We start from the raw sequence: 16,346 nt of genomic DNA, 5'->3' as shown, positions 1-16,346 counted from the left end.
AGGCCAAGAGCCACTAAAATAATCTTCCTGTATTATTTCTTTGATCTTTTCACTTCTGTGCTCATAAAGAGCCCTTAATTGGCTTGTCCACTCAATGAAGTCTAGGTTTCTTGACATATAAGGCCTTACATAGTTCTGTTCTAGTTTGTCTTTGTACCCTTTTCTTGATACATCTAATCACATTCCATTTTTGCAGCCAAACGTGACTACTCATGTGCTCACTTGATGTTTTTCTTTCTCTGTGGTTTTGTTAACACTGTTACGTGGAGAATGTTATTCCTTCCCTCATTTCTGCCTTTTGAAATTCTCTCCTTCCTTGAGAACCTAGGTCAAGTTATTTGTGCTGATAGTGGTTATTATAATTGTGTGTATATATATTCTTTCTTATATGAAATTTTAAGTTCCTTGAGCATAGTATGGAGATATTTTAATTATTTATTTTTGTTCCATGGTAACTCAATTATAGTAGGTGTTTCATAAATATTTGTCAAGTAACTATAACAATAATCGTACTGGAAGGATTATGTGAGGCTAATTATTAACTATTAATCAGCCTTAATCTAAGGTTATGTCTAGGAAATGTATCAGTTTTAAGTACACAGAGGTAATCCAAAGATTAAAATCTAGTCTTATCATTATTGAAATAATTCAAGTACCCAAATGTAATAATGGATTCTGTCTAACATTTTGACATCACTTTTGAAATACATCCCCCATTGCCTTACACACACGATTTCTGATGTTGGAAAATACTTATTAAAAGCCAAGTTCTAGACACAGCTAAGAGCTTGATAATTGTCCAGAACTGGACACATAACCAAGCATAATTATATTAGCAAATATAGAAGCTAGGGGTTGAACCAAATGTTAAGACACAAAGATGGCTGTAATAAAGTGCAAGTTATGTTTGGCTCAGCAGGCACCAAGTAGCACACACACTTTAAATCCATATGAATAGCTGTTATCTGCAGTCTCCTTTTAGACTTTTGTACACTGATCTCCCTTCATGGCAACAGAATTAATCACCTCCATCCCTGCCTTATGTATATCTGTTGTTGAAGGCCAGTGATCCAAAGAGGGTCAAGTAATGTTTTTGCTGTATGATCATGTAGTTCAGTACATACTAATAGGATTCAGCAAATGTATGCATCCTAAAAAGTTTGGTCAGGCAAGGAAGGACTGCAAAAATTAAAATCCAGTATTGGGTCTGTTTAATTCTACCACAGAGGAAATAATAACACTACTACCTAAGAGAATATTGAGGCCGAAAAATGAAAGATCCAAAAGATAAATAGATCTTTATTTAAGATGAAAATCGAGATTTAACAAAAGTACTTATTAGTAGAAACATGAAGAAATCATGATTTACCTAGGATAAATCAACCTTTAAATTTTTTATGTTTGTACTAATGACATGTCCCCATGAAGAAGCACTTCAAATGTGAACTCATCATTAACACATACATATATTCTAACTTCATTTTTGAGAATAACCGTCAGGGTATCATACATTGGGTAACTTTGGGAGTAATTGATTCTCCTTTGCAATTTGCAAAGCCCAAACTTGGCATTAAAATCACCAATTGTACTTCCTTAGCATTTTTATTCAAGAGTTCTGCAGTATTGTTTACTTTATAGTATTTATACCTTATTGCCCTGATACTTTAGCATTTTACTCAGCAATAATGAGACTAGTCAGACTTTTTAGTTACAGACATAAGATTTTTTAGTTACAAGCATAACTTTTATTGTTGGATCAGAAAAATGGATGATCATTTAAAAAATAATTTTTACTAACCATGAAACTTTATAAGATACTGTCCTATATGATAAGGAAACCTAAAGCTAATTAAAGTGATATGCATAAAGCAAAATGAAATTGTTCACAAGAAACTTAAATATAAAGGAATATTAATTTTGCTAACAATCTGATGAGACATATGTGATAAAGAACAAATACAGTATATTTTAAATAATTTTTCTAATCATTATTATGTAGAAAACTTGGAAAATATGTAAAAGGGTAGGGAAAAAATTACATTGAATCTTATAACCCAGAGATACTCTCTGTAAACATTTAGTATATTTCCCTTTAGCCTTTTTTTTAATTACAAAATTGCAAACATAATCTTAGACATAACCTTAATGAACTTTATTATTGCAGTTTAACAAGTAAGAGGGAGATTTGTGAGAGATTGACATACTGCATAGAAGCAGAAATATATGCCAGCTGAACTGAGATGTCAAATGGAGAATCAAACAGAAATTGTAAAACTCAAACACAAAGCAAATGATGACACAGAAAACAAAAGGTGACAAGGGTAGAAAGAACTTAATTTCCTAGCAAATGATAATAACTTACAGTCCCTAAGGGCATTGCAGCACAGAATAATAGTTGATATTTTAGTGATAATGAATTACCAAGAAAATACAGATTACCTGAATGGGACTCCTGAAAGATAATAAAAAGTTCTCTCCTCCTGCCTTTCTTGTAATGGCTCCCCTGTTTTCTATGGAATGTGGGTTGTTACTGTAATGAGAGGGTACCTAATGGAGGGGATTGCAGATATCATAATGTGGGGGAAGAGCCTATATCAACTTTATGAAAAGTTTCAGATTACTCCTTCGAGTTTGGCTTGGTATTTGACTGTGCCTTTATGTCAGCACACAGCAGTGAGGTCAGTAAGTTTTATAGAGTGTACAAACCAGGCTGATCTCAATCTTCTCTGTCTTTTCTGGAGAGAACAGCCAGAAACACATGCAGCAGTGTAACAGACTGGGAGATAGGGGGACTTAGAGGTTTAGATGAGGATGAAGCATCACAGTAAGAGCTGGAGAGAAATGTAGTCACTTACTGAAGATGTGTGTACGATTAGATATATAAAATGAAAATCTGTTGGATGAATGGCCAGAAATATCTATAGTATTGTTCAATAGCTTAAAGTTGGAGTGGTTGCAGGTGAGACAATAGAAGTATGTTGCTAAAAGTAAAAGGTTGTAGGAATTAAAGAAGGCACAAAACCCTAGTAGTTCAGTGTTGTTAAGAGCAGGGAAGGAAATATGGCATTCAAGTAGAACTAATAGAATTTATCTCTGGTCATAGCTTTCATTAAATAAATATTTTTTGAGCATCTGTAATTTGCTACGTGTACAGTACCAGATACTGGGGAGAAAAAACATACAGAACAGATTTGTCATGGAATGTATATTCTGGTGCACAGTATAAAATGTCAAACAGTAAACACAGCCTCCTTTCTCTGTAGCCTCTCTCAATTATGTCTGTGTTCCATAAAGAAAAGAAAACAGGAATTTGGCTAATTAGAAATTGTGTGGCATATGTGGTTAGGTAGTCAGACTATGCTGATAGATCTATTTTATTTTATCTCATTGTCTTTTATTTTTATTAACATAGACTAATTGGGATTATATTTTACCTTTTTTCTTTTCTTTTCACAACTTGTTGATTTTATTTTAATCATCACCATCGGCGTACCCTGTCTGTGTAAAAGTCAATGTCTTGGCTGTTTCTCAGAGGCTAGAGACTCAGATAGTTTTGAGGTCTCTGGCCTTACTCTGAAGTCACTGGCTGATCAGATGGTTACTTAAAGTGGTGCAGTTCTCCACACTCGCTTGGTCCTGGTCTGATTAATTTTTTTATTTTTAATCTCTGCATTTTAGCTTTTTTTTTTAATTGTGGTAAAATACACATTAAAAATTTACCATCACAACTGTTTTAAATGTACAGTTAAGTGACATTAAGTACGTTCACACTGTTGCACTACTATACATCTGCAGAACTCTTTTCATCTTGCAAAACTGAAACTCTGTACCTTGGCAGCCTTAAAAATAAAATACACAGTTATTTTACCAGCAAAATGAGAGTATTCAGGAATAGCAGAGGAATTGCAGTTCAGAGCATGCTAACTGTTACAAACCACAGGCTAATGCCAAACTCAAAGAAGAGGACCATTCTTTTATAGAGAAAAGGGGGGAGTTGGGAACTGGTGATTTATGAGCAAAGTCCATTGGAAAGAGAGTTCAGGGTTGTGGCTACTTCTCATTAGGCTAGTTGTGGTGGCTTCTCACTTGGTTGGGCAGTTGCTGGGCAAGGAGAAAAGTCTTCCTGCCTCCTGCTGGGGTATGTAAAGTAAGCTTCTCCTGGTGGGGAATGCTTGGTATGCTTCTTCCTGCTAGTGTCTGCAAGGGGCAGCAAGGGGCAGCAAGTGGCAGTGTGTGAGAGCTGCCCCTGCAGGGCCTCCTGACTTAATTTTATTCATTCTCACAACCTATTAAAAAATAACTTCCCAATGTCCCTTCCCTCAGCTTATCTTTATATTTGAAATGTTCGTTTTCAGGAGAAAAGTGGTTTTAATTTCATATGTAATTTAGCCATTTCTTTTTTAATCAGTGAGATCTCACTTGTGCTTGTGAAACTTTACAAGGCACTAGAAGGCAGGTATTTGTGGATTCTGTGCCACAAAGTGAGTAAGAACATAGAATTGAAGCCAGATAACCTGAGTTCAAGTACTAGCTCCTCCACGTACTACCTGTGTGACCTTAGCAAGTTATTTAACGTCTCTACACCTCAGTTTCCCCATCTAAAAATGGAGATAATAATACTACCTATTTGTAGCATTGTTTCTGAGGATTAAATAGTTAATACATGTCCCTTGAGAAACTTTCGATTAAGTTATAGAGGAAGACATGCATCTGGAAAATTAACAAATACTACAGTGTTATGGATATCAAACAAGTAATAGAGAATAATGCAGTAGAATCGATAAGAGGGAGAAATCAGTGAGTTTGTGGTGCCTGGGAAAATGTTCACAGAGAGCAGTCAAATGAAACCTTCCTGAGACTCCTAGCCCCACATCTCTACCAGCATCTGGAGTTACATACTGTACCTTCTCATCCCATCAACCCATACTTTTTTCAGCTAGATTAAACCTTCCTGCTCCTGTCTAGATCCTGTGCCCCTACTGGAGTCCTGGATTTCGTTCCCTTTTGCCGCTTAAAGTCATCACTCTTAGCATTTTTCTTCTCTCTCTCTCTCCTACGTCATCAGTTTCTCACCCTCTGATGGATCATGCTCATTTAGTGTATCAGCATGTTGTAATTGCTCTCAGTAAAAACAACAAACTTCTAAAGTTTCTTGACTCCACTATTAATCAGCCACCACCCTATTCCTGTATTCTTCTCTGCAGGAAAACTTTCCAGAATTGTACTATTAGCTCTAATTCTCCTCCTCACTTTCTTCCTTAAATCCAGTTCAGTCAGGCTTTGCCCCTGTGATTACAGTAAAACTGCTATCATTGGGATCCCAGTGACTTCCACACTGCTATATCCAGTGATCAGTCCTTAGTCTTCATCTTATTTAGCCTGTCAGCAACATTTGACAAAGTTGATCCTCCTGATACACTTAACCAAACTTCTAGACTCCACACTCTCAGTTTTCTTCCTGCCCTCATTTGGTTGTCCTTTCCCAGTGTTTTGGGAACCATGGACTACTATATCTAACTGCATACTCAACATTTCCACCTAGATGTCTTGTATAGACTTACCAAACTCACATGTACAAATTACCAAACTCACATGTGCAAAACCTAAAACTCCAAATGTCCCCCCTCCAAAAATAATTTCTTCTAACCTACAGCTTTCCCTATCACCGTTAATGAAATACCATCTTTCCAAACATCTTCTTCACACTTCTCCGATAGAATCATCAGCTAATGTTATTGTTTCTGCCCGAATGTGGACCACTTCTCACCACCTCCACTGCTGCCACTGTGGTCCAAGCCACCACCATCTCTTAATCTCTTGCCTAGATTTCTACAGTAACTTCCTGAACAGTTTCCCCATTTTTGCCCTTGCCCTGCAGTCTCTTCACATCTCAGCAGCCAGAGTAATCCTATTAAAACGTGAGGGTATGTCAGGATTTCTCAGTCTCAGCACTATGGAGATTTTAGGCTCAATAATTTTTTGTTATGGGGGTTTGTCCTCTGTGTTGTAGGGTATTTAGCAGCATCCCTGACCTCTACTCACTAGATGCTAGTGGTACCTTCTGCTCCAGGTATGACAAACAAAAATGACTCCAGATACTGTCAAATGTCCCCTAGGGGGCAAAATCACCCCTAGATGAGAACCACTGGTTTATATCACTCTTCTGCCCAAAACACTGTGATAGTTCCCCATTTCACTGAGTAAATGCAAGTCCTTAATTGCCTATATAGCCCTGCCTGACCTGGCCACCTCCTCTACCATTTTGTACCTCTTTGATCTCATCTGCTTCTGTCCTTCCTCCTCCGTTATGCTAATCCAGTCACACCAGCTTCCTTCTAGCCACTTCTATCTTAGAGGTTTTGTTCTAACTGTTCCCTCTACCCAGAACACTCTTCCAGGTTTTTGCATGGCTGACTCCTTCAGTTCTTTCAAGTCTCTGCTCAAATTTGATTTTGCCAGTAAGGCCTATCCTGATAATTCTGTTTTATATTACAACCTGTGCCCCAAACATAGTATGCCTTACCTACAGCTTTCCGTAGTGTTTATCACTGTGCAACATGCTAAATAATGTTTGCCCCTACTAGTATTTGTGCCCGCACAAACACATACTCCTTTTTCTTTTCTAAATTACCAATGTCTCTGTTTTATTCAAAAACAATTTTTTTTAAATGAATGGAGGAGGTTAGAGCTAGATTTGGAAGGATAGATGGGATTTGCATGGCTGTAAATTAAGGGGAAGCAAAATGAAGAGGAAATTCGATGGCACAAACAAAAGTACAAGATAAAGAAATGTATAGATAAGTATGAAGATAGGTTTTTTAGTATACAAAGGCTAGATGGAGTTAAAGGTTCAGGATTCGGTGTAGAAGAGATACAGCTGTAGATAGGTTGGAACCAGATGGGATGCTAGGTTGGAGAGTATGGACTACACAAGCCAATCAGAAATGCGGGGGAATCATTTAAGATTTGTGAGTTAGAGAGTTGATAAAGGTGAAAGTAGCATATTATGACAGACACTGGTTTGGCTTACTCAAAATCCATTCCAAACTCCTTCTAATGTCCCTTCCTATAGATTAGAGGCTGTAAACAGTTTTCAGATTACCTTCAGCTAGGGTTCCAGATATGATTTAGTTTCTACTAAATCATATATGCACTTGTCTGAGGCCTGAATCCAGAACTGAGTTACATAGGAAGAGAGGTGGCATATGAGGCATCCATTTTGCTAGAAGCAAGGCATTGTAGTTGTAGAGCTAGTGTATACAAACAGTGATTCATTTGCTCTTCTGGTCCCATATTACAGACAAGTCATCTCACACTCCAGCAGGTAAGGTTAGTTTAATAGGCTATTTAATAGCAACCATATTCCTTCTAAAGCAGTAATTTATTTGTAATTTATGCTTATCTGTACCCAGATAAGTGTGTTTTCTAACATTCCTACCAAGCATATATGTTTATATACAAAATTTACTATTCTTTTAAGCATGGTAGATGTGTCCTGCCTGAAAAATACCGGGATCTGCCTTTAAGTTAGCACTTTACACTTTGACCATTTTCTATTTCCATAGGAAAGGCATTATTAGCCATTTGCTAATACATTTGCTACTACACCTCAGTAGTAAGCATTTGAGTCTACAAGGTTAAGGGCCCTATTTTAGTAGAAGGAGTTCTAATTTTAAGATAAAATTCTGTATCTTTCTAGACCTTGTTGTTGTCCTTGTTGTTCCAGTGAGGTTCAAAGGGAATAAATCTGTCATTTAAAAAAATCCTTTTCCACAGTGTGACCCCTGTTTAAAAGTGTGTAATTTCTAAAGCTCAGAGCCACAGATATTCTTCTTGCCTGAGAGTTAGTATATTAGGTGTTTGCCTCTCTTGAAATGATCTTCAATATTAAAATTGTCCTGGTCATGATCCTAAGAGTTTTATACATAAATTCAATATATGATTGATCTTAGGAGTCTGGATCTAGGTTTTTCCCCCCATTTCTATTTCACGGTTTCTGTTGTTTCCACATCTTGTTTCTCCCACCCCACCCACCGTAATCTGGAAAAGGTAATTCCTGTTCCTATTATGTTCAAACCAAAAGTTCCTTTGAGACTCTGTTCATTTTTACTGTATTGCTAAATGCATGTAACACCTAAGATAAATATCAAATATCATACTCATTGTTTATATTATTATTTAGCTAGTCTCATCAGCATTTTAAGATTTATATTCCATTGTATAACAAAAACTATTTCATGTCGGTCAGTGCTGACTCATATGTATGCAATGTATTTAATAAAATCTTTTCTTGTTGATTCTTTAAAATTTCTTAATTAACTTATATTGGTGTAAAAATTCTTACTCAACATATTTCAGAAAAAATGCTTACATCCTATGAAAGAAACTTTTAATCTGTTGTTCATTTTGTAGGTCATTGAAGACAATGGTGTTCGAAGAGTTGTTGTGGTTCCTCAGGCACCAGAGTTTCATCCTGGTGGTCACACCGTCATCCACCGTTCTCCACATCCTCCTCTGCCTGGTTTTATTCCTGTCCCAACCATGATGCCCCCTCCGCCACGCCATATGTACTCACCAGTAGCTGGAGCTGGAGACATGGCAACACAGTATATGCCACAGTATCCGTCTTCACAAGTATATGGAGATGTAGGTAAGACATCTAAAAACATTCCTGTTTCATGGAGTTGACTATTCTTTGCTTGGTATAATAGAGGCTGTTATAGTATATAAAAGAAACAAAAAAATGGTAACAATATCACAATCATTTTCTGTTAACTCAAACACTATGTTAAAGTTTTCATCCTCATGATCACCCTTCAAGGCAGATGAGTAAACAGAATATCAAATAGGACACGTAATCATGCAGCAATATTTAGTGGGGACACATTCAAACAAGAGGTCTTCTCCTCTGTCCTGCTGCTCTCTAGGCTCTGAGGAAATTTTTTATCCTGGAACAATCATGCTACTGTTAAATCGTGAAGGGTCTGGTGCCACTTACAAAGTTGTTAGGTTCCGTAAGAGATCGAGAAAAACAGAATAAGACATAACCTCTGCCCTCAGGAAGCTGATATAGCTAACTGCGCGCACGCACACACACACACACACACACACACACACTCACTCACTCACTCACTCACTCACTCACTCTCACTCTTATTTTTCCTATTGCTTTAAATACCTTCAATATTCTCAAATTTGTATCTTCAGTCAAACGTCTCCTGAGCCCCAGACTTTCATTTCTAACTGCTGTCTTGATGACTTCACTTAAGTGTCTCATGCATCTCAGTTACAGCATTTGAAAACAAATCTCAATTATGGAACCTGTTTTTCTCTGTCATCTTCATCTTGAAAGGTGGTACCACTGTCCACTCAATTTGGCAAGTGAAAACTAGATGGCCAAACTTGATTCCTCCTCTTTCAACCCCCACATCAATTGGTATCTATTTACAGAAGTTTCCCAGATTTATTTACTTTTTTCCCAGTGCTACTTACATCTAGTCCACCATCACCTCTTGTCAGAGCAACTGCAACAGCAGCCTTCCAGTTAGTTTTCTGCTGTCATTCTTGCCCCCAACCATCCAGGCTCAGCCAGAGTAATTATTTTAAAATATAAATCAGACCATTCTCCTATTTAATAGATTTCAGTGACTTTCCATTGCGTTTAGAATGAAATCGTAAACCTTTCCCCTAGACCAGGATTTCTCAACCTCAGCACTCTTGATATTTGAGGAAGGGCAAGTCTGTTGTGGAGGACAGAACTCTACATTATAGGATGTTGAGAAGGATCCCTGCCATCTACCGCTAGATGCCGGTAGCACACAACTTCAGCCTTTCCCCTCACCCCCACTCAGTTCAACAATTAAAAATATCTCTGGATATTGCCCAATGATTCCTGGGGGCCAAAACTGACTGCCCTCAACAAGATCCTGCCCTGTGGCCTCAGACTGCCTTGTCTCAGTTGTTTCCACACACGCGCCCCCACGTTCAGTTTTTCAGACCCTCCAAGCTCTTCCTTGCTTCAGTGCCTCTACAAATGATGTTCTCTCTGCTAGAAATGCTCTTCCCCTTTTCCTGTGGAATGGAAGGCCTTTTTTTCCCCGTTAGGTTTCGGAGAGACCTTCTGTAACCTTTCCTTATCAGTCTTTAGCACTGAAACCTGTTTCTTTCATAGAACTTAACACAATTGGATTTTTTTGTTGTTTATTTGTATGTCTTTCTCCTTTATTTGACTGTAAACCCCCTAAGAACTGAATCTGTTTTATTCATCACTGTTTTTCTTGCACTTAATCAATACCTATCATCTATGCTTAGTAAATTTGTAGAAAAAATAACTCTCAATACAGAATTTAAATTATTCAGTACAACCTGTAAGTAGTAGATATATATATTATCTCATACATTATAATTTTTTCCAAGCTTATTTCTATTACCCAGGTAAAGCTTATCAGTTCTGCAGGTCTAAATGTGGTTTGGTTTTCTGCATTTCTAACAAATTTCCAGGTAAGGCTCATGCCATGGTCCAATGAGCATACTTTTGAGTAGCAAGCATTTATATTATAAATTAGTCTCTTCCATTTTTTTATTCCTAAGTATGACTTAATTTTCTCAAACATAGTTTTAAAAAATATAAGGAAAAGCTAAATAGTACAATTACAACTATTTTTCATTGTTAAAATCCTTTATTAATTCAAAAGGGATATGCATTAGAATATGTGAGTATGATTCACAGTGATGAGAAGGAAAGTGAAGCATACAAATGTACAAAGAGCATAAATCTAAAAACCAGCTACCCAACGATGGAAGACAAGAGTCATATTGTATTTGAGGTTATAAGCCAAGGAATTTACCACTGAATCCTAATGACTTACAATAGTTTATAACCAGTAGCTGTCTCCATGACCCCTTTTCCATGCATATTTTGTATGGCTTCCCATAGTGGGACCTAATCCAGCATTTTACTTCAACTACTACAGTTATTAAGCCTGAACTTTGCTACACACTGTGCTCATACATGTATTACCTCACTTAATAAAAACCTGCAAAATAGAGATGAAGAAACTGAAGCTCAGGAATGTTAAATAAGTAATTTCTGTAGGGACACAGCTAGTTCATTGCTGAGAATTTTAACCCTTTGAGATCTGTTTGATAATTTCCTGCTCTGTTTTACTACAACATATTTTTATTTCCCCTGCATGATTAGTTTATCATTATATTTGAGTAATAAATGAAATACTAAAACATTTGGACAACCACATTTTAAAAGTATGCACTAATTACATTTCCTATGTTTTTTCTTTTTTTATTGCAATAATTCATGTAACAGAATTCACCATTTTAAAGTGTACAGTTCAGTGGTTTTTAGTATATTCACTAAGTACCATTTTCACTATGGCTATCTAATTCCAGAATGTTTCTGTCATCCCAAAAAAGAAACTGTGTCTATTAAGAGTCAGTCCTAATTCCCTCTTTTTACCCATTTCCTAGTCTACTTTCTACCTCTGTGGATTAGTCTATTCTAGACATTTCATGTAAGCATTCATACATTATATGGCCTTTTGTATTTAGCATTTTTCACTTAGCTTATTATTTTCAAGGTTTAGTTCAAGCTTGTAACATGATCAGTATTCCATTCCTTTTTATGGCTGAAAAATATTCTATTATGTGGCTGTAATTTTGCTTATCCATTAATTAGTTGATAGATATTTGGGTTGTTTCTCCTTTTTGTCTATTCTGAATAATGGTGCTGTGACATTTGTGTACAAGTTTTTGTGTAGATGTATGGTTTCATGTCTCCTGGATATATACCTAAGAGTGGAATTGCCAGCTTACATGGTAATTCTGTGTTTAACTTTTTGAGGAACTGCAAAATTGTTTTCCATAGTGAATGCACTATTTTACATCCCCACCAACAATGTATGAGGCTTCTGATTTCTCCCCTATCCTTGCCAAAACTTGTTACTGTCTGTCTTTTGATTCTAGCCATCCCAGTGAGTGTGAAGTGTTATCTCATTATGGTTTTGATTTGATTGTCCCTGATAACTACTGGTGTTAAGCATCTTTTCATTTGCTTATTGGCAGTTTTTAAATCTTCTTTATAAAGATGTCTATTTAAATCCTTTACCTGTTTTTAATTGGGTTGTCTTTTTATTGTTAAGTTGTAAAGAGTTTTTATATTCTGGATACAAGCCCTTTATCAGATAAATGATTTGCAGATATTTTCTTTCATATTGTCTTGTTACCTTCTTAATGATATCCTTTGATGCAGAAAGGTTTTTAATTTTGATGAAGTCTACCTGACTTTTTCTTTGATTCCTCTTACTATTGGTATAATATCTAAGAAACTTATCTAATCCAAAGTCACGCAGATTTGTACCTGTTTCCTTCTTTAAGTGTTATAGTTTTAGCTTCTACATTTAAGTCTTTGAATCATTTTGAGTTAATATTTATATATAATGTTAGGTAAGGCTCTAAACTTACTCTTTTATTTGTATATATCCAAATTCCTATGTTTATATTTTAATATTATTATACATGTTAAGAATATTAATTTTCTTAAATCACTAGTAAAATAAGACTTTTTTATTGAGATATTTGAGGCTTCTTTTTAGAAATATTTTCCTCACTACAGATTTTAAATTTAAAAGGAAAAACTGAGGACAATTGGAGTAACAGTATTTACGAATGTATTGATTTTATTATATTGCTGTATGACTTTTTATTAGAACAAATACATTCTTCTAAGTCACAGCCTTGAGTTTACAATATCTGAAGATGTAATACTTTGTACCTAAATTCTGTCAGTAGTAAGTAATCACACTCACTTCTTTTTGCTAACTTAAAACCCTGTAAGTTTAGTGATGATTTGCTTTTTTAAGTCACATGAGGGAATTTAGGCAGGTGGTGATTTTTCTTTTTATCTTTTTTATATGTTTGAAGTTGAAAGAGATGCTAAAAGTGATGGCTACAAAAAAGTGAAAGAAGAACTGTGCACAGCTTAGTTCAGATCTTATCACCGACCTGTGATAGTCTTAGTATACCACACCAAGCTGTTTCTATGAAGATTAATAGTTGATGAAAAATGAAGGAAAGAAATGTCTGTAAGATTATAATTATAATCAAGTTACAAAGTTTAGTTCCCTCAGTTGGTAGAGACACAGAAATTTTGCTTTGTTGTGCAGTTATGTTTTGAAATATTTTATAATAAGTTTTATATAATATAATGATAGATTTATTTCGTATTCGTTTCTCATGCCATAAACGTGTTTGGAGAAAGTAACCTTTTAAAATATTTTTTCTGATTTCTTCTTAGATGCTCACTCTACACATGGAAGGTCCAACTTTAGAGATGAAAGATCTAGTAAAACATATGAACGTTTGCAGAAAAAATTAAAGGATCGCCAAGGAACACAGAAAGATAAAGTGAGCAGTCCACCATCATCACCTCAGAAATGCCCTTCTCCCATAAATGAACATAATGGACTTATAAAAGGGCAGAATGCTAGCGGTGGAAACACAGGATCAGTGAAGAACAAGTCAGGAAAAGGGAAAGGTGGTGCACAAATTGATACAGAAATAGAAGGTAACTATTTAAAATAAAATATGTTATAATTAGTGCTTTTCATCATTATTTAACCTATGAAAAGTATATTCTAACCTTTCAGTCATTTCATCATGCTTCGTTTAAACTATTGATTAATAGCCTAACACTTTCTAAATGTGAGGGCAAAGTTTGAGAACCTAACTATTTACTAGGGTACTTCTTTTTACATTTTAGGAAAGCTCAATTAATAATTTCACCTATATCATAAATTTTACTAACAAAGAGAAATTTCTACCAGATAGGAGAGCTTAAAATTAAAGTTCCTCCAGATTCCTTTTCTTCTCTTTCTGGACCTGAATAAGGCTATGTCGATTTTTATCAAAACTCTTTATTTCTCCCAGTTTCATTATATGCAAGTCCCTGATAGTAACTAGTTAATGTCATTCACCAGTCTATTTATATACTCTATAGTTAGGATACAGTATTGCCCATTCCTTTGTTCAAAAGTTCTCTTCTCTTAAAATCCCCATGTTTCCCTTGGAATCCTCCGCTAACTTGTGACTTCCACATATGAACTCTGAGCACTACTTTTTAAAATTTCCATTCCCCGTCAACAAATGTAATGCTTTAACAACCTCATGGCTTGTATATTAACGTTTATAAAAATATTCTCCCATGTTTTTGAGACCTCCTGATCATTCTTTCCAGCACTAATGTTTCAGAAGAGTTAAGCTAAAGTTTCAGATACATCAGTGGTAGCTATAAGTTATGGTCAAGTCAATTATATTCCTATTTTGGGAACCACATTTAAAGGCATGTCATGACACAAATACTCAGTTAACTTGTCATTTTAAGAGGTATGAGATTGGCAAATAAGAACTTTCCATAGAGAGTATTTTTGACAACTATGAATAAAAAATACACTTTCTATAAGAAAAACTTACTGACTAGTTCAGATATATATAGTGGTATTATAATTAGTAATCATGGCTAAAATGGAAACAAACTGAGGCAGAAGAACTCTAAAGAGGCACAAACTGCTGAATATGAACTAAGGAGTAAAGCTAGACAATAAAAATCTCAAATATGAACCCTATTGGTATTTGTTTTAGACAACATATTGTGAAGGGAGCAGAATGACTGCATTTAAGTCCTTTTTTTTTTTTTTTTTTTTTTTTTTTGTAAGAAAAAGATGAAGAAACTAAAGCCTTTGAAGCACTTCTTTCCAACATTGTCAAACCGGTGGTAAGTAGCTCATGTATTTTCTTGACATTTATATTTAATATATTCATATAGGATTTCGGTATATTCAGGCCTTACTTAAAACTTAACTATATGTAAGGAACATGAGATTAGTAATGGATCGATACATATCTGACATAAGGAGAAATAGGTTAATTACTGAAGCAGAATGCTCAGCCAAGAGTTCGTTTTTAAAACAAGGTTTTAATATATTCTAAATGACATTGAAAATCATTGGACCAAGTAAAGATCAAATAAAGAGGCATGACTGATTACCAGTTTTTTCAAAACCCATTTTTATTATTTCCATATAAAGTATGTCCAGTTAACTACAAATGCAAAAAGAGTCAAAATCAAACCATAGAAGAAAGTTAATATTCCCCAGTCCTTTTGTAAGTGTAGATATAATAGAAGAAATCAGAAAACCAGAAAAAGGTATGACAACAAAACTGGCACATAAAATTTTTTGTGTATTTTTAAAATAGCCTAAATAAAGGCTGTCATTCTAATAAGAAAAGTATTTACATCAGGTAAGACAAAGGATTAATATTAAGTAAAGTGCTCATATAAACTGAATTTTTTTAAGCCCATTAATATCCCATGGTCCTACTTTTTCTGATAACCCTAAATAATAGATTTGGATGCTCTAGTTATTTTCATTCCAGTTTGTTTTCTCTTAAGATTGAGCATATGCTTGTAAATTAATATGAACATATACAGAATTATTTCACAGTAATAGCTAACACAAGTTTACTAGTGTCAGACTTTGTTCAAAGTGCTTTGAATACCTATGTGCATTATTTTCTTTAATTCCTACAACAACCCTCTCTATATATTATTTTCCCTATCCTACAGATGAGGAAACTGAAGCAAAAGTAGGTTCTCTAAGTAGTGTTGAAACTGGGGTTGAAATTCAGGCAGTATCCTTCCAAGATCTCTGTATATCCAAACGTGTATCACTAGATTTGGAACAAAAGGAATTTGGTAGCCTTAATAGAAATGATACTTGAATGACATAATAGCTAATGCTAGTAGCATTTACTTGTTATAATAGTTACTTATAATATTAAAAGTATAATTTTTCAGACACATAAAGCATGAAATAATTCTTTTAAAGAATTTCTTGCTCAATATTATGAGGAAGATATAACTTAGTAAAAGAATAAGCCCTGTGTCATAAAACAAAGTAATGCTGATGGTTTTGTTTTGCTTTGTTTTGTTTTAGTTTGTTTTTACAGTTTGGGTAGCTATGTCTTTTTTATTAAATTTCTTGTGAACTGTGAAGTACAGGTCAGGGTTTTATATTATTTTTGTGTGTATGGTTGTTTTTGCATGCTCTAGTTCAGTTAGGGCACCAAATTAAATGAATTCATTCACTTAATCATTCCATAAATATTTGACCATTTACAAAATGTCAGATGCTGCGTAGAAGCTGCAGACAGTCTAGAAAGCAAAGGACATACATGGCCCCTGCCTGCAGAGTGTAGGAGTCACCATAATGCAATAAATATAAAGTTGTGTCTGTGAAGTACCAGAACAAAGTGATTTAGTGCTATAAGAATAT

General features: G+C 35.1%; 1 protein-coding gene across 3 annotated transcripts in view; it reads left to right on the top strand.

The window, feature by feature from the left end:
• Nucleotides 1-16,346, top strand: part of FNDC3A (fibronectin type III domain containing 3A) — a 138,561-nt gene that overhangs the window by 86,098 nt on the left and 36,117 nt on the right. For all 3 annotated transcript variants that reach the window (XM_074378142.1, XM_010951413.3, XM_010951414.3), the window contains 3 exons: nucleotides 8,413-8,650; nucleotides 13,310-13,579; nucleotides 14,727-14,785. In XM_074378142.1, coding sequence (XP_074234243.1) covers nucleotides 8,413-8,650; nucleotides 13,310-13,579; nucleotides 14,727-14,785 — 567 coding nt within the window. The remainder of the gene's footprint in view (nucleotides 1-8,412; nucleotides 8,651-13,309; nucleotides 13,580-14,726; nucleotides 14,786-16,346) is intronic.

The sequence above is a fragment of the Camelus bactrianus genome, chromosome 14 (genome assembly GCF_048773025.1).
Source record: "Camelus bactrianus isolate YW-2024 breed Bactrian camel chromosome 14, ASM4877302v1, whole genome shotgun sequence".
NCBI lineage: Eukaryota > Metazoa > Chordata > Mammalia > Artiodactyla > Camelidae > Camelus > Camelus bactrianus.
The sequence above is the reverse complement of the archived record's forward strand: the minus strand, read 5'-3'. Positions and strand labels throughout refer to the sequence as shown.